This window comes from Sciurus carolinensis, chromosome 3 (assembly GCF_902686445.1).
Source record: "Sciurus carolinensis chromosome 3, mSciCar1.2, whole genome shotgun sequence".
Lineage (NCBI taxonomy): Eukaryota > Metazoa > Chordata > Mammalia > Rodentia > Sciuridae > Sciurus > Sciurus carolinensis.
The window spans coordinates 38,942,811-38,962,138 of NC_062215.1; the positions used below are offsets into that span (position 1 = coordinate 38,942,811).

Below are 19,328 nucleotides of genomic sequence, written 5' to 3' on the forward strand. Positions count from 1 at the left end.
AGGATCTCGGAATCAGACCAGAGACCTTGCATCTTATAGAAGAAAAAGTAGGTCCAGAGCTTCAACATGTCGGCTTAGGACCAGACTTCCTCAACAGGACTCCCATAGCACAAGAAATGAAAGCAAGAATTAATAACTGGGATAGATTCAAACTAAAAAGCTTTCTCTCAGCAAAGGAAACTATCAGCAATGCGAAGAAAGAGCCTACAGAGTGGGAGAAAATCTTTGCCAATCATACTTCAGATAGAGAGCTAATCTCCAGAATCTATAAAGAACTCAAAAAACTCTACACCAAGAATGTAAATAATCCAACTGACAAATGGGCTAAGGAAATGAATAGACACTTCACAGAAGAAGATATACAAGCAATCAACAAACATATGGAAAAATGTTCAACATCTCTAGTAATAAGAGAAATGCAAATCAAAACCACCCTAAGATTCCATCTCACCCCAATTAGAATGGCGATTTTCAAGAATACAAGCAACAACAGGTGTTGGCGAGGATGTGGGGAGAAAGGTACACTCTTACATTGCTGGTGGGGCTGCAAATTAGTGCAGCCACTCTGGAAAGCAGTGTGGAGATTCCTTAGAAAACTTAGAATGGAACCACCATTTGACCCAGCTATCCCACTCCTTGGCCTATACCCAAAGGACTTAAAATCAGCATATTACAGAGATACAGCCACATCAATGTTCATAGCTGCTCAGTTCACAAGAGCCAGATTGTGGAACCAACCTAGATGTCCTTCAATTGATGAATGGATAAAGAAACAGTGGTATATATATACAATGGAATATTACTCAGCCATAAAGAATGATAAAATTATGGCATTTGCAGGCAAATGGATGAAACTGGAGAATATCATGCTAAGTGAGATAAGCCAATCTCAAAAAACCAAAGGAAGAATGATATTGCTAATAAGTGGATGATGACACATAATGGGGGGTGGGAAGGGTTAGTGTTGGGGTTGGAGTTGGGTTTAGGGAGTGGGGCAGGAATGGAGGAAGGAAGGACTGTATAGATGGAGGGGAAGGGTGGGAGGGGAGGGGGGGGAAGGGAAAAAATGGCAGAATGAATCAGACAACATTACCCTATGTAAATTTATGATTACACAAATGGTGTGCCTTTACGCCACGTACAGACGGAGAAGCAACATGTATCCCATTTGTTTACAATAAAAAAAAAAAAAACAGGTGAATGGGAAAAATTGGTTTCTGAAACTCCAATTCTGCACTATATCACTCTATAAGGTCTTATTAAAATAAGCAATCATTTCTACCTTTTCATTGGCATCTATTTTCTTTTAAAAATTCAAAGAGAATATTATATTCCTTTGGAAATGTGCATATGTAATGATCCAGTATCCATCCTTGAGGAATACAAATAACAATAATCCATCCTCTAAACCTCATTGAAAGACTTAATTACAATAGAAACTCAAAATTCTAGGTGAAATAATCACTTAAATTTACTTAAACTTCTTGGAATTTAAAAAGTTAGTAGGGACTGTAACAGATAGTCGTACACTAATGTCCACAGAAGTAGTATTCACCACAGCCAAAAGCTGAAAATAATTCAAAAACCCATCAATGGATGAATGGATTAAAAATGTTTTATGTATAATACATTAGTTTTAGAATATTACAACCATTGAAATTAAAGTTTTACTAACAAAATGAGTAGTTTTATGTATTTAGTCAACTTCTATAAAGTCAAGAGGAATTGTACTACTAGTAGCAAGTAGTATCAATATGAATACAACAAATATTTTTGTGAGACTTTTCATATTGCCTAAAATACTCTTAAATATTACTCCTAGAGTAAGAAAAATTTCTCTTCCATATGATGAGAATTAATAGGAGACTGACTTACCAATTTTACCTTCACCAGGTTATTTTGAAGCTGTTCAATTACCTCTGTTTGATTTTTCACTCTGAGTTTTAATGTGGAATTTTCAAGTTGAAGCCTAAAAGGTGTATTTGGAAACAATTATTCTCACACACCAATCTTTAAAATAAGACAACATTTCTGAGCAAACATCTGAAAGAGTAATTAAATGAACTCCTAAAAATTTGAAAAGTAAATTTTGTAACTATATCATTTTTCTAGATGTACTTTGTGGATAATGTGCAAAATTGGGAGATAATGTGCAAATATTGTGCATTTCTTTTTCTTTCAGTGCTTGGAACTGAACCCAGGACTTTGTGCATTCAAAGCACCCACTCCACTGCTGAGCCACATTAACATCCCTATATTATGTATTTCAAGTAACAAAAATGCTGAAAATTTCCCCTGGCTTCACACAGATATATTTATCATCATGACTGGCATAAAATTCTCATCATACACTGCTTATTTGCTTTTTAAGTATTCAAGTTATTTCATATATTGTTTTAAATTATACTTTTGTAAGAGATCTCGCAACTTCTCAAAGAACTCCACATCCTTTTCGTCTAGATTCCTGTCTTCAAGCAACTGAAACAAAGGAGGAAAAACAAACTTTACTAATAATCTAGTACAAATCTTCCCATCATCTAGTTTAGTGCTAAAATTTTGTGGGAATATAGCCATACCTGTTCTCCTGCATATTGTTTATGGGTATTTTTAGGCTGTAACTGCAGAGTTCATTGAATTATTGCAACAGTGATCTTAGTGCCCACAAAGCTAAACTAATACTATCTGTTGCTTTACAAAAATTTTACTGACCTGTGCTCTAGTACTGAAACATATTTTTCTTGTTTTAAAACTCAGTTTTAACAGATACTCAAACTGATAATATTTGGAAAATGGGAAAAACAGAGGAAATCCCCTTAAGGTAAATACATATGTATGTGTTGAAGCTATTTAAAGTGTATAATATATTATATAAATACTAATCTACATATACTTGTACATATGCACATATATGCATATATATATATATATATATATATATATATTCTGATCACCACCTAACTATAATTTGAAATATTCATATACATATGGGACCAAAATTGTGCCAATAATAAAAATTAGCATAATGCTTAAGGTGACAACTAGATGTTTTATACACTCCTTTGAGTTGTAGTATCTAAAGAGACACCAGGGTACATGAAAACCTCTACTGAATCCCAGCTTGCCAGTTACTAACTGTGATCCTGAACAAATTAACTTTCTGGATCTCTGTTTCTTAACCTGTGAAATGGTGATAATAATAGTTCTTACCTCACTAGACTTGGGAAAATTGAATTAGGGACCATAAAATAGTACTTAGAAAATCACTTGCACATAGTGAGATACATATATTTGCTCTTTGCTTTTAGAATTAATGTATATATTCTAATAAAATTTGGCATTTTAGGCAGGTGTCATGCTAATAGAAGTTTTTATACAATTTGCAAGGAACCATTCTTCATACCATTGACAGTGATAGTAAGTGGGGAGCATGAGGCCTAGTATTTTTCAGTACTTCATTAAAATTTCACCAATTCCTTTAGCCAACAGTACTTTTTTCCACTTATAATAATTTCTAACTTATTTGCTCTCAGTATGATTCAGTGCAGAACGATCATGTAGTATTCAATGCAAATAGCACCTCATGAATTAAGTAGTATGTAACTGACCCAGACATCACAAGAAGGTTAAACCAACTGACCTGAAAATATTGGATTAGTGCTAAGCCAAAGTTTCTCAATAAATTATTTTTGTATTTTACAGTAGAGGGGTTTAAACCCAGCTGCTCCCACATGCTAGGCAACTGCTGTATCTTGGAGAAACACCCTCAGTACTTATCTGCTTTTTATTTAGGGATAGGTTCTTACTAAGTCATCCAGGCTGGCCTATAACTTGCAATGCAATTGCCTCAGCCTCCACAGTAGCTGCTATTATAGGTCTATACCACCATACCATGTCCAAATCAATTCTTTGATAGCAACTGTTGGTGTTGAATTGCTTTAGCAAGCACTCTGATGACTAGATCAAAGTTTTGTGTTATGCCATATCAGAAAAACTATAGCCAGAGCTTTTCAGCTGGTCTGTACTGGTTATATAATAAAGGAAAGCAAATCTAGATTTTTCTCCCTAGTGAAAAAGATATCAGCACTGGTAGAGCAATTCTCCATTATTAAAGTAAACACTTTTCACTTTATAGTTTATTGCTTAAAATATATTTAGAATAAAATCCTAAGTGAGTAAATAGCTCATCTTATACAGTGCTCACTAGTGTGCTCATGGACCAGGGTTCTAATCCCCAGCACCTCGGGAAAAAAATAAAATAAAAACAGAATAAAATTCTTATGATGTCAGTGCCTCAAAAAAGAAATATTGCTGTGGTATAAAGTTAATTTTATCCTTACAACTGTGAAGCAAAATATGTTCAATTTATTCAAGGATTGGTGGTATACATGCAATCAGATATTATTCCCCAATAGCTAATTGTGTACTTAGACAAGAGAATCTCCCATGCAAAAATAAAAATAAAAGCAATGTGAATTCAAGCTAAATTGTTCTGCACAGATGAGTGTTGAAAATAGTAAAGTCAATGAGCATGATAGCAGTCAGACAAAGCTTCATGAAAAAAGAGCAAATTGTGAATCAGTTGGGTATAAATGAGGCCATATGAATGAATCAGAGAAGAGAGGAAGAATGTCATGAGTAAAGTCAGAGAAATAGTGGAATCAGCCCAATTAATACAGAGGATAAAATCCAATGGCAAGGAAATAGAAATATGTCCACACAGTAATTTGTCAATGAATGTTCACAGCAGCATTCTGAATAAAGCTGGAAGCAACCTAAGGTCCTTCTGCTCAAGCATTAATGAATGAATGGTATAACCACAAAATAGAATACTACGCATCCGCAGAAAAAAATGAAGTATTGATATTTGGTTAAAATATAGATAAACCCTAAAACCTTATGCTGAAAGAATTCTTTCTTCTTTACCCAGTTTTTTATTAAAAAAAACTGTCTAGAACTAGGAAATCAGATATAAAAAAATAGATTGATATTTTCCAAGGACTGGGAATGTTGAAGGGACTGGTTTTAGAAAAAGCTAAGGAATTTGGGGTTTCTTTTCAACGACAAAAAGAGTCTACAATTGACTGTGGTGATGGTTACACAACACTGTGGATATAATGAGATATAATTTTATACTTTAGATGGGTAACTTATGGTATATCCATCATATATCAATAAAGTTGCTTTTTTAAACATCCAGTAACAAAATCAGAAAGTTTTAATAATTCCCTTTTCTGGATATAAATACTGTAATAATCTGAATACTCTCATGCTTTTCTAATATATCCAAAATGAAAGGAAATTGAAGGAAATCACTAACTTCTCACATAGTTATAAAATTAGTCTAAAACACTTGCATTTTTGAGAAAAGTATAATGGCCTTTCTGTAAAAATTTTCTTGAAATTTATGAAAGAAACATACATGCATTCTGTATTCATTTACAAAGGTGAGCCAAGCTAAAGAACCGAGAAGGTGCCCTAAAACAGATGGATGGATACAGAAAATGAATATGTACACAATGGAATAGTACTCAGCTATAAAAAAGACAGACTTTATGACATTTGCCAGAAAATGAATGGATCTGAAGACTATTATGGTAAGTGAAACAAGCCAGTCCCCAAAAATCAAAGGTTGAAATGCTGTCTCTGATATATGGATGCTAACACACAACAAGCGGGGAAAGGGAAGAATGGAAGTTCAGTAGATTAGACAAAGGGGAATGAAGGGAAGGGGAGATGGGAATAAGAAAGACAAATGATTCTGACACAACTTTTTTATATACATAGATGATTACAACACAGTGAATCTCTACATACTGTATAACCACAAGACTGGGATCTTAATTAGAATAAGATGTACTCCATGTGACTATAAATCAGTCAGATTATAATGTACTGTAATGTGTAGCTAAAAAGAACAAAAAAAACCAAAGGAAATTTTCAGAAACCATCCATCAATTATGCTCTGATTTAATTTGCCTTGCCTCACCATGGCAATAGAGATAACATTAAAAATTACTGTTTAGCAGAAAAAAAGTTCCTCAACTTATGTGAAAAATGACCTATAATTCTCAAATTTTCTGAGGGCAAATATTTTTAAGGAAAGATTGGACATTTTAAGAAAAAGGCGACTGAATGAAACTCATGGTTGTCTTCTTATGACTAAATTATGTTTGTGATATTTAACTCCTACATGGACTTTGAAAAATATCACCACATACCTCAATTCATTATTTCCTCATGTTAATGCACTAATATTTATTACCAAATTCAGTTCGGACACTTGTCTTCCTAATTATTATTTTTTCATAGACAATAGATTCAGACTTCTATCTACTCTTCCCCTGATAAGGTTTTAATTCTTAACAAGCTACTGGATTTTCAAGAAGAAATTGGACCATAGGTGCTGACACATTCCTGTAATCCCAGTTATTTTGGAGGCTGAGTAAGGAGTATCACAAGTTAGAGATTAGACTTGGCAATTTAAGAAGACCCTGTCACAAAATAAATACATAAAGAGGGCTGGTGATACAGCTCAGTGACAGGGTGCTCCATTCAGTTCCCAGTACTGCAGAACAAAACAAAACAATGATAGGTATGCAAGTAGGAATGATGGATTTATGCAGAGGAACATTTCCACTATGTTTTATTGTAGGCTCAGATTAACTCCAGAGTGCCTCACACCTCTAATCCTCTGTTTGAATCCTTCTAGTAGATTCCTTTCTCAGAATGACAGTGAGGTACTAGATAACTTGACCTCAACTCCCTCACTGACTTCAGTCCTTGCAACTCTCTCCCCTACTCCACTCCTTTTCCCAGCTTCACATGAATCCTGCCCCTCTACATTAACTGTGAACATGGAGATTTAATGCCAAATTAATAAATAACAGCCAGAATTATTTTTTGAACTGGACTAAATCATATGATTACATGAGAGCAATTTAGTCTTGAAATAAAATGTACAAATTATTTGTGAAATTGTTTTAATAAAATATAAATAACAGTGGGAAGATTAAATTGACAATGGTTTAGTCTGGGAAATTCACATTTGTTCCAACTTAAAATTTAATGAATAGTTGCTGTCTTTAAAGTGGTGAGAGGTCATGCAAATAATCTGAGACAAATATTTTTTAGATTGAAGTGAAATTGACATGCAAAAAAATCATATCATCAACTAGAAACATAGAAACCTACTAAAGCAGAAGTACCACAAACCACAGCATTTACACTTCATTTCATCAAGGAAATCTGGAATGAACTGTCAAAGTAACCCACTTAATTGAATTTAGGTATTGGTATGTCTGTTTATCTGATTCACCATGGTCTTAAAATGCAACAACAGAAAAACATATTGATTATTATTTCAGAGATGGCGTATACTTCAGAGGTAGAACATGTGCTTATCATGTTCAATCCCCAGAACTCAAGATAAATGATCTCAGGAGTATGGGAATACATTATTAATGTCAACACATATCTATGGCAGCCCAGTGCCACTGCACAAGACTTCCACGCCAGGGAGGCAGGCCCAGAGACACAGGCCCAGCCCCAGCCAGTGGTCTAGCGCTCGTACTGTGGTTGACCATCTGTCAACACATGAAGGTGCCTCTGCTCCTAACAGGGATTATACCCCACCTGGAGGCCACCGTCCTTAGAGGAGCAGCACCCTTCTTGGGTCACTGCATTATCAAGTTCCTCCCAGACATCAGGCTACTGAAGACTAAGAGGTTTGAACAGTACTGTATAGTTTATTGTAGATTATTTTTAATTAGTAATATATTATGATTATTCCTATTATACCTACTATTATTCCTACTTTTCTTTTTTTTTATTAATATTTTTCTCATCCTATTTTTCTCTTATCTGTTTCCTTGGTGACTCTTTCTCCCTTTTCACATGCTAACAACCAATTTCTTTTAATTATGCTTCCATTGAACCTATGACGTAGTACCTCTATAGACACAATTATTATCTCGTTAACATTATATCCTACACCCCTCCCCATCCTCTTTGTTCACCATTAGAAATTATGGTCCTTATTGCAAACCTATTGGCTAAGGTGTAGATAATAATTTAACTCATAATCTCTGTCTATTAAGACAATATGGTTAATATCTTAAAAGGGACTATTGAAGTTAAGGATGCATATTGTTTGTATGGTGTGCTGCTAATATTGATCTCTCACTTCAAGGTGAGGTATTGGAAACCTGCAGGGACACTATAAGTCTATGGGGAAAACTGCAATACCTCAGATTTGCACTCATAGAGGGGAAGATACATGAATAACATGAGGAAACAAGGGAAGAAAAGGTCCCAAACAAATCTAAATACTACATCAATAAAATCCAATGACAGCATGGCAGAAGAAATGTCAGAAAGGGAGTTCAGAATCTACATAATTAAAATGATCAGAGAAGCAAATGATGAGATGAGAGCAAATGCAGGCATTGAATGATCACACCAATCAACAGTTAAAAGAGCAAATGCAGGAAGCAAAAGATCATTTCAGAGACACAGCACCTGCCCATGCCCCATGCCACAGACAGACGCAGGACACAAAGTCCACCCATCTACCCCAATCCCTTCCCTCACTTCCCACACACCACGCTGACTCCTTGTGACCACACTGTGGCTCCCCAGCTTCTTTGGAGGCTGGTGCAGGCATTTTGAATTATTCCTGAGGGTGTGGCTACCATCATTGGAAGGGTGGTTCCCTTCCTGAGACAACTACTGGAGACTGGAGGCCCTTTGACAGGTACCTCTATTTACTAACTTACATTCTATACCCTTCCCCATCCTCTTCATTCACGACTAGAACTACTGTAAATAATAATCAAACTCATCCTGTTTATTACAATAATGTTAAAGTCAAAAGATCATGTCAATAAAGAGATAGAGATTCTGAAAATAACCAAACAGAAATCCTTGAAATGAAGGAAACAATAAACCAAATTAAAAACTCAATAGAAGGCATAACCAATAGGTTAGATCACCTGGAAGACAGGACCTCAGACATTGAAGATAAAATATTTAATCTCAAAAACAAAGTTGATGATGGAAAAAAACATGAATGAAACCTCCAAGAATTATGGGATATCATGAAAATGCCAAATTTAAGAATTATTGGGATTGAGGAAGGCACAGAGATACAAACCAAAGAAATGCACAATCTATTCAATGAAATAATATCAGAAAATTTCCCAAATTTGAAGAATTAAATTGAAAATCAAATACAAGAGACTTAAAGGACACCAAATGTACAAAATTACAAGAGATCCACACCAAGGCACATTATAATGAAAATACCTAACATACAAAATGAAGACAGAATTTTAAAGGCTGTGAGAGAAAAAAATCAGATTACATTCAGGGGGAAACCAATACTGATATCAGCAGATTTCTCAGTCCAGACCCTAAAAGTTGGAAGGGTCTGGAATGACATTTTTCAAGCTCTGAAAGAAAATGGATGCCAGCCAAGAATCTTATACCCAGCAAAACTTAGCTTCAGATTTGATGACAAAGTAAAATCCTTCCATGATAAACAAAAGCTAAAAGAATTTACAAATAGAAAGCCGGCACTACAGAACATGCTCAGCAAAATATTTCATGAAGAAGAAATGAAAAACAATGATTTAAGTCAGCATAGGGAGAACTACCCTAAAGGAATAGCCAAATAAAGGAGAAATGAAGTCAAGTTAAAAACCAAAAATAAGCCAAAACGACCGAGAATACAAATCATATCTCAATAATTGCCCTGAATGTTAATGGTCTGAACTCATCAGTCAAAAGACATAGACTGGCAGATTGGATTAAAAAGACCCAACAATATTCTACCTTCAAGAGATTCATTTCATAGAGAAAGATACCACAGACTAAAAGTGAAAGGATGGGAAAAAACATACCATGCACATGGACTCAGTAAAAAAGTGGGGGTATCCATCCTAATATCAGATAAAGCAGACTTCAAGTCAAAATTAGTTAGAAGGGATAAAGAAGGACATATCAAACTGTTTAAGAGAAGCATAAATCAGCAAGACATAACAGTCTTAAATATTTTTGCCCCAAACAATGGCTCATCCATGTATGTCAAACAAATCCTCAATTCCAGGAACCCAATAGACCACAACACAATAATACTAGGTGACCTTAACACACCTCTCTCACCACTGGCCAGATCTTCCAAACAAAAATTGAACAAAGAAACCATAGATCTCAATAACACAATTGATAATTTAGATTTATATAGACATATATAGGCTATTCCATCCATCAATGAGCAAATACACTTTCTTCTCAGCAGTACATGAATCCTTCTCTAAAATAGACCAGATGTTATGCCACAAAGCTACTCTTAGGAAATACACAAAGATAGAGATACTACCTTGTATTCTATCAGATCATAATGGAATGAAATTAGAAATCAATGACAAAATAAAAAACAGAAACTACTGCAATATCTGGAGATTAAATAATATACTATTAAATGATTAATGGATAACAGAAGACATTGAGGGGGAATAAAAAAATTCTTAGAGGTAAATGAGAACAAAGATACAACATATCAAAATCTCTGGGACACTATGAAAGCAGTACTAAGAGGAAAATTCATTGCATGGAACACATTCAATAAAAGAAAGAAAGTCAACAAATAAACGACCTAACATTATAGCTCAAAGTCCTAGAAAAAGAACAGATCAACACCAAAAGTAGTAGAAGACAGGAAATAGTTAAAATCAGAGCTGAAATCAATGAAATTGAAACAAAAGAAACAACTGAAAAAATTGACAAAATAAAAAGTTGGTTCTTTGAAAAAATAAACAAAATTGATAAACCCTTAGCCACACTAACAAAAAGGAGAGATAAAACTCAAATTAATAAAATTCGGGATGAAAAAGGAAACATCATGACAGACACTACTGAAATATAAAACATAATTAGAAGTTATTTTGAAAATCTATACTCCAACAAAATAGAAAATCTCGAAGACATCAACAGGTTTCTAGAGACATATGATCCACCCAAACTGAATCAGAAGAACATACATAATTGAAACAGATCAATTTCAAGCAATGAAATAGAAGAAGTCATCAAAAGCCTACCAACAAAGAAAAGTCCAGGACTGGATAGATTCTCAGCTGAGTTCTACAAGACCTTCAAAGATGAGCTCATTCCAATACTCCTCAAAGTATTCTATGAAATAGAAGAGGAGGGTACCTTTCCAAATTCATTCTATGAAGCTAATATCACACTGATACCAAAACCAGACAAAGATACCCCGAGGAAAGAAAATTTCAGACCAATATCCCTAATGAACATAGATGGAAAAATTCTTAACAAAAATTTAGCAAGTCCCCATACAAAACATATTAAAAAGATAGTGCACCATAATCAAATGGGTTTCAGTCCAGGGATGCAAGGTTGGTTCAACATCTGGAAATCAATAAATGTAATTCACCACATCAACAGAATTAAAGTTAAGGATAACATGATTATATCAATAGATGCAGAAAAAGCATTTGATAAAATACAACACCCCTTCATACTCAAAACACTAGAAAAAATAGGGAGAGTAGGAACATTCCTCAACATTGCAAAGGCTATCTATGCTAAGCCCACAGTCAATATCATTCTAAATGGAGAAAAACTGAAAGCATTCCCCCTAAAAACTGGAACAAGGGCAGGGATGCCCTCTTTCACCACTTCTATTCAACATTGTCCTTGAAACTCTAGCCAGAGCAATCAGACAGACCAAAGAAATTAAAGGGATACGAAAAGGAAAAAAACTCAAACTATCCCCATTTGCTGATGACATGAATCTATATTTAGAGGAGCTGAAAATTGCACCAGAAAATGTCTAGAACTCACAAATGAATTCAGTAAAGTAGCAGGATATAAAATCAATGCTCATAAATCTAATTCATTTTTATTTATAAGTGATGAATCCTCTGAAAGAGAAATTAGGACAACTACCCCATTCACAATAGCCTAAAAAGTAACATACTTGTGAATCAATCTAACAAAACAGGTGAAAGACCTCTATAATTAGAACTACAGAACACTAAAGAAAGAAATTAAAGAAAACCTTAGAAGATGGAAAGATCTCCCGTGTTCTTGGATAAGCAGAATTAATATTGTCAAAATGGCCGTACTACCAAAAGTGCTATACAAATTCAATGCAATTCCAATTAAAATCCCAATGATGTACCTCACAGAAATAGAGAAAGCAATCATGAAATTCATTTGGAAGAATAAGACAAAGGTGCCAAAAAGATACATTGGAAAAAATATAGTCTCTTCAACAAATGGTACTGTGAAAACTGAAAATCCATATGCAGCAAAATGAAACTAACCTCTATCTCTCACCCTGCACAAAACTCAACCCAAAATGGATCAATGACCTCGAAATTAGACTAGAGAACCTGCACCTTACAGAAGAAAAAGTAGTCCAAATCTTCAACATGTTGACTTAGGACCAGACTTCCTTAACATGACTCCCAAATCACAAGAAATAAAAGCAGGAATCAATAATTGGGATAGATTCAAACTAAATCTTTTTTCTCAACAAAGGAAACTATCAACAATGTGAAGACAGAGCCTAGAGAGTGGGAGAAAATCTTTGCCACACATACTTCAGATAGAGCATTAATTTTCAGAATCTATGAAGAACTCAAAAAACTTTACATCAAGAATACAAATAACCCAATCAACAATTGGGCTAAGGAAATGAGCAGACATTTCACAGAAGAAGATATACAAGCAATCAACAAATATATGGAAAACTGTTCAGCATCTCTGGTAATAAGAGAAATGCAAATCAAAACTACCCTAAGATTCCATCTCCCCCCAATTAGAATGGTTATTATCAAGAATACAAGCAACAATAGGTTGGCAAGGATGTGGGGAAAAAGATGCACTCATACATTGCTGGTGGGGTTGCAAATTAGTGCAGACACTCTGGAAAGCAGTGTGAAGATTCCTCAGAAAGCTTGGAATGGAACCACCATTTGACCAGCTATCCCATTCCTTGGCCTATACCCAAAGGACTTAAAATCAGCATACTAGAGTGATGCATCCACATCAGTGTTCATAGCTGCTCAATTCACAATAGCCAGATTGTGGAACCAACCTAGATGCCCTTCAATTGATGAATGGATAAAGAAACTGTGGTATATATACACAATGGAATATTACTCAACTATAAAGAAGAATAAAATTATGGCATTTGCAGGTAAATGGATGCAGATGGAGAATATCATGCTAAGTGAGATAAGCCAATCTCAAAAAACCAAAGGCCGAATGACATCTCTGATAAGTGGAAGATGATACATAATGGGTGGTGGGAGGCAGGCAAGAATGGAGGAAAGATGGATTATATAGAGGAAAAAAAGGGGTGGGGAGGGGGAGGGGGAAGGAAAACCAACAGAATGAGACAAACATCATTACCCTATGTACATGTATGATTACACAAACAGTGCAAATCTACTTCGTGTACTACCAGAGAAACAAGTTGTACCCCATTTGTGTACAATGAATCAAAAATAAAAAAATACATATCTATGAACAATTTGTAACTTAACTTCCTAAAATTTCCTTAAAGTCTTTACTCAGAGTAAAGCATCTCAGGTCCATGTAAAATTTCTCCCACTTTCTGTGGATTTTAAATTCAGTTCTATATAACTTTGAATCTCTTCTATAACTGAGTTAATAATTGTGCATATTTATGAAGTACTGCAGGTGATATTTCAAAAAAGGTATGCAATGGGTAATAATTAGAACAGGGTAACAGGCATATCCATCACTTTAAACAGTGATTATTTCTTTGTGTTGGGAATTAGGTCTAAATTGTATTTGCTGGAAACAAAGGGTGTTTCTGAGATGAAATAGCAAATACATTTATAATCTCTATATATTTATGTTGAATTAGGATCAGCATTTAGCTATAATCCAATATGATTTTGACTTTTAGGAATTTTGAAAATATTTTCATATTTCTTGATACTTACGCTTCTTTCTGCTTTCACATTTTTGTATTGATGAACTTTTTCTTGTAAATGATCACTTTTATTATCACTTTCCTTATTCCTCTCTTTTAATGTAAGGGTTGGTGTTTTCATATGATGTTGAACTTTTTCTGGTACATCATGAAATTGGTCTTGCATATTAACTACTATCTTGTCTTTGTTGCCAACTTCATTCACCTGGTGAAGAAGTGTATTTTCACTTTGTAGTTGAGATGATCTCTCCTCTTCATATTCTTTCTTTCCAACATAATTGCTTGCTTTCCTTTGTTCATTTTGATGCACACATTCGGTTTCCTTCATTTGGCACCGTATTCGTCTTACATCTCTTTGTAAGTGTTCTAAAATCAATGTATTTTTTCCAACATCATCTCTCACAAGATGTAACTTATTTTCTAGGCCACTGAATTTCCTTTCACTTTCATTTCCTAGGTTAGATATAGCAGCATTCATCTCATCCTGCAGATGAAAATGCTCATCTCTTCCTCTCTGGGAAGCATGTTCAAGGTCTCTTTTTGATGTCTGTGTTTGATCACAATCACGTGAAGCATTAGCCAGTCTAGAATTGTTTGATCCAATGTCTGTTTCCTTTCTTTCATTGTTGTGTCTTCCACTCTCCAGATTAAACTTTAACACTGCAATCTCAGCTCTCATCTGGTTCATTGTTTCCTCTTTCAGTTTTACTGTCTTTTGAAAGTCATTAACCTTTTCTTCTAGACTTTCAATATGCTCAAGGTATTTCTTTTCCTTTTCCTGTGTCTGATTTTTTGTTTCTCTTTCCAGTTTAAGCATGGCTATTTCATCTTGCAACATGTCCATTTTATGCATTAGATCATTTGCTTTTTCATAACTAATAGAAACCTAAGTAAGAAAAAGGAGAAAGTTAGACAGCACTCAATAACATGACATATTACCATTTCCTCTGAATTATAAGAATAACTATATGTTTATAAAATGAAAGGGTTTCAATAAAGCATATCCAGCTTGAAGAAATGAGATCTAAACTTCAAAGCTTATAGAAGCATAAATTCCCAAAAGCTCAAAAATGTAAGTGTAGACAATAAATTCACAAAAGTAAAAATAAAATAATTGTTTAGAATCTCAGAAATAAAAAGGTCTTGTTCTGAATTACAAACAGACCCAAGGCACAAAATAAAAGATGAATACGTCTGACTGCATTAAAAATTAGGTTTATTTATTTTTTATTTATTTATTTTTTTAATAAAAAAATTAGGTTTATACTCTGATATTTAATGTATGTAGTCATTCCATAAGGGCCTTACCTCTTCATGTTTGGATAAATGAAATTTCTAGATACTTTATTTTCCTAAACTTTTTAGTCAGTTATAAGAATTACATTGACTGATAAATGATAAATCCAGGCACTGTACTAAGTACTTCTACATACATCAATGATCTCATTTAGTTATCACAATTCTGAAAAGGATAGGTTAGAAATATAAGCCATGTCTTCTGACTCTACTTCTAGAGCTCTTCCACCAAACTAGTTATTTCTATAATTTAAATATGGAAATACAAAGTAAGGAATATATTCCAAAATAATACTGATAAATAAGGAAAAATGTGTAGAGCTCTTCTTGGAAATCTTGAGATTTGCTGTTGCAATAGGTATTATTTCTTTGTAATGATTGGGACACTAAATAAATGTGAAATAAGAGAAGGTATTCTGACCTATTTTATTAGGAACAATATACTTGCCAATACATTTTTACTAAGTATATATTATGATATATGACTGTTTTCTAAAGATGTTTAAAGTAGTTCAAAAGCAAATTGTTACTCTTTCTCGAAAGTTAGGAAATAGACATCCAAAATGTGGCTTTTGATGCTATACTACTTCCATTACTTATTAATGGAAATTATAAACAAATCTTCACATTAATATAGAGGGGGTGAAATCACAGTTCAAAACTAGATCATGTATTGTTAGTAGCTACTACCTTGAGATCATGAAAAATCATCAGTTCCTTTGGAATATATCAAAAGAATTTTCTTCGGATGAGATCATTTTGAATGTCACTACTTGACTGCTGAAAACTCATGAAGTTGAATTAAGAACAGTACTTTGTCCAGTGGGCCCAATATGCTGATATGTATATTATATACAAATGTATATGGTTTAAAAATTCTCTATACCTTAGCTTTTCATCACTGTGACTGAAATACTTGACAAGAAAAACTCAAAGGAGGAAAAGTTTATTTTAGCTTATGGTTCCAGAGGTTTAGAACATGGTTGGCCAAGTGCAATGCTCTGAGCCCAAAGTGAGGCAGAACATTATGGTGGAAGGATATAGCAGAGGACCACTATTCACCTCATGGTAACCAGGAAGTGGAGACTGAGGAAGGGTAAGTGGCCACAGAGAAGAGAAACCCTTGGGGCATACCTCCAGTGAACCACCTTCTCCAACCATGCCCCACCCTTCTACTGTTACCACTTAATCCATTCAAACTAGGCCTGATTAGGTTACAACTCTCATAGTCTGATCATTTTATCTCCAAACATTCCTCCATGAACACAGGAGATTTGGGAAAGACACATTATTTTCAAACCATAATGACTTTTAAGAAAGTTTCAAAGCTTAATTAGAGTGGCGCCTCCAAAAAATCTATTAAAAGGAAATAGCCTATTAAAGCACAAGGACTTTCATATCACAAGAATTACTGCAATTTTAATTGCATTAATGATAGCTAAATTTGTTAAAGAGAAAAAACAATGTTTATATAATGGTTCTCTGTGATGGTACTTTGAAATGAATTTTTTATTTTACAAACCCTAAACTAGTCTCAAAGTTTGTTAGCCTGTGTTTTAACATAAAACGCCATAATGAGATTCTGTACTTTTTCATTTTATCTGGTGTAATGTATGTTTGAATTTATAATTTTATAATAAATCACTTGGCCTTTTATAAATGCTTTATTGATAAATACTATTTTTGGTTTTTTTTTACAATACCTTGTTCTTTTCATTAGATGTTTTCTTTGCAGGTCTAGAAAAAAAGCACAAAATTCATTTAGGCAAATAGTAAATATGAAAAATACAAATACTATCTAAATTCATTTTCTTTTTATGAAATCTATACATTTATAATTTTTTCACTTTCAAAAAGTTCATACATTATTTAAAATATGATACTTTTCTGCAGGGGGATTCAAGTATGAGTACAGTAACACTGGGGATAAAGAATAATCCTAAGTAATATCATAACAAAAACTAAATTTAGACCATACTTTTGATAACTAACTCCAAAGGAAAAATATAATGTTACTTTATCACTTGATATAAAGAAATATGCCAGCATTTTTATGATAGTCATTTTCAAACTTTATATGTAGGTTAGACTCATTTTGAAAATATTACCTAAGTCCTTATGAGGAAAACCTTTCTTTAATGATGATAGGAGTTAGATTTCTTAGGACCTACTCTCCAATTACCATGCATTATCCAAACACATATATGTGTTAAACTCATTTTAATCCTCACAACAATTTTGTGAGGTGGGTAACATATTAGATATTTTATAAAGGAAGAAACTAGGAAAATAAAGGCCAAGTAATTTGCCTATGTCCATATATAGCTGATTCGTGGCACTCCCAGAATTGAAATCCAGGAATGTCTCACATAGTAATAACTGTCTTCAAGTGTTTTAAAGGATAAATAGAACATGAATTCATTTTATTATTCCATTTCTAATTATGAAAAATTTTTGAATCCTAGTTTTTTCTTTTTTAAATGTTTTTATTAGTGCATTATAGTTATATATATATATTAGTGAGGTTGACTTTGATGTAATCAAATACACATGGAATAAAGGTTGCTCCAATTTAGTCTCTAGTGCTTCCTATTTCCCTCGAGTCCTCCTTCCACCTGTTCCCATTTCTTGACTCTAATGGCAAATATATTTTAAAAATAAAGACTTTTGATGCAACTTTGGAAATGTACTTTTGAAAGACAAAAGCTTTATTTTTTCTAGAGAGATTTTGTGCTCATATGTATAAGAATATATTTATATGAGTATAAATATATATCTGCATATTTATTTACACAAATACACAAATATATACATATACATAAATACATATCTATATACATGCGCATGAACAATAACTACTTTAAATCCCTCAAAAATAACATGCTGAGCCTTCTAATACTTGCACATGCAAACTAAATTTAATTGAATAAACATGTCCTCTTCTGGATTATTCTAACAGCATGTAAAAAACTCTAAAATCTTCTATTTTAAAAGAAAACCCCTTTCTTAAACACTACTTTCTTGTTATGTTATTGCCCATTTTTCTATTCTTTCTCAATAAAACTTCTCTAAAGAAATGTTGACACTTATTCACTATAACAATGATCTTTTGACTCTTCCTTTGTCCAAGATCTGAGTCAATCTGTCAGCAGCACTGATACAACTGATGATTTTCCTGATTGACCTGCAGACTATACTATTCTATTTTATTTCCAGAAAAAGTAATCACTGCCAACATTCTGTCAAAGAAAAATTAATAATTTATACACTTGCCTTCCTTCACTCTGAAGTGTTTCACTTAAACTGTAGTCATCCTTCACTTGTAGCAGACCACCAGGTAATGAATCAGGCCTCCTAAACATTGCTAGAATCACAGAATCTCTGGAGACCCACTCTTCATTTTTGTTTTTCTTTACTTCCTTCATACATAGGGCAGGACCACTAATTTAAAGATCCAAAGAAAAGTAAAGTTTTTAAAAATGATTCAAATGGTAAAGAAAAAAAAACAATTTGGTAAAGTTCCAACACTCTCCCCTCTTAATTTATTTATTAATTGAAAACAACACTTCTGAATTACCAACCAAATAAAAGGAAATGTGTAATTCCTGCTTTAAAAACAGGTAAAGGCACAATTATAATACTATGTAATAACTGAAATCTTATGTTTGCACAAAACAAAGACTTCATAGAAGTGGGAAAATATAGTAGATCTCACCAGGCAAAAAAAGTGACAGAAAACTATTAAAAGAGAAAAGAATTTAAGCACAAAGGTTAGGAACATGGCATCTAGGTGTTTTGTAGAAACTTAAAAGGAATAATAGAAACTATAAAGAAGGAAATAGTAAGAGATGAAAATTACACTTAAGTTTGAAGCTAGGACTAGGCATATGGCTCAGTGGTAAAATTCTTGCCTAGCATGTGTGAAACCCCAGGTTGCATCACCAACATACCTAAAATGAAAGGGCAATATTTGAGTGCTGCATTGAAGGACTGAAGCTTACTGTCTAAAGGTAATGACTGCTAGGCATGGTATTAAGAAATC

The 19,328-nt window shown here is 33.6% G+C and overlaps 1 protein-coding gene across 1 annotated transcript in view; it reads right to left on the reverse strand.

Annotated features, from left to right (window-relative positions):
• Window positions 1-19,328, reverse strand: part of LOC124979298 (ankyrin repeat domain-containing protein 26-like) — a 69,009-nt gene that overhangs the window by 18,159 nt on the left and 31,522 nt on the right. Inside the window, exons 11-15 of the mRNA XM_047543802.1 lie at window positions 18,560-18,727; window positions 16,990-17,023; window positions 14,001-14,876; window positions 2,408-2,478; window positions 1,876-1,969 (exon numbers count right to left, since the gene is read on the reverse strand). Of these exons, the coding sequence (XP_047399758.1) occupies window positions 1,876-1,969; window positions 2,408-2,478; window positions 14,001-14,876; window positions 16,990-17,023; window positions 18,560-18,727 (1,243 nt within the window). The remainder of the gene's footprint in view (window positions 1-1,875; window positions 1,970-2,407; window positions 2,479-14,000; window positions 14,877-16,989; window positions 17,024-18,559; window positions 18,728-19,328) is intronic.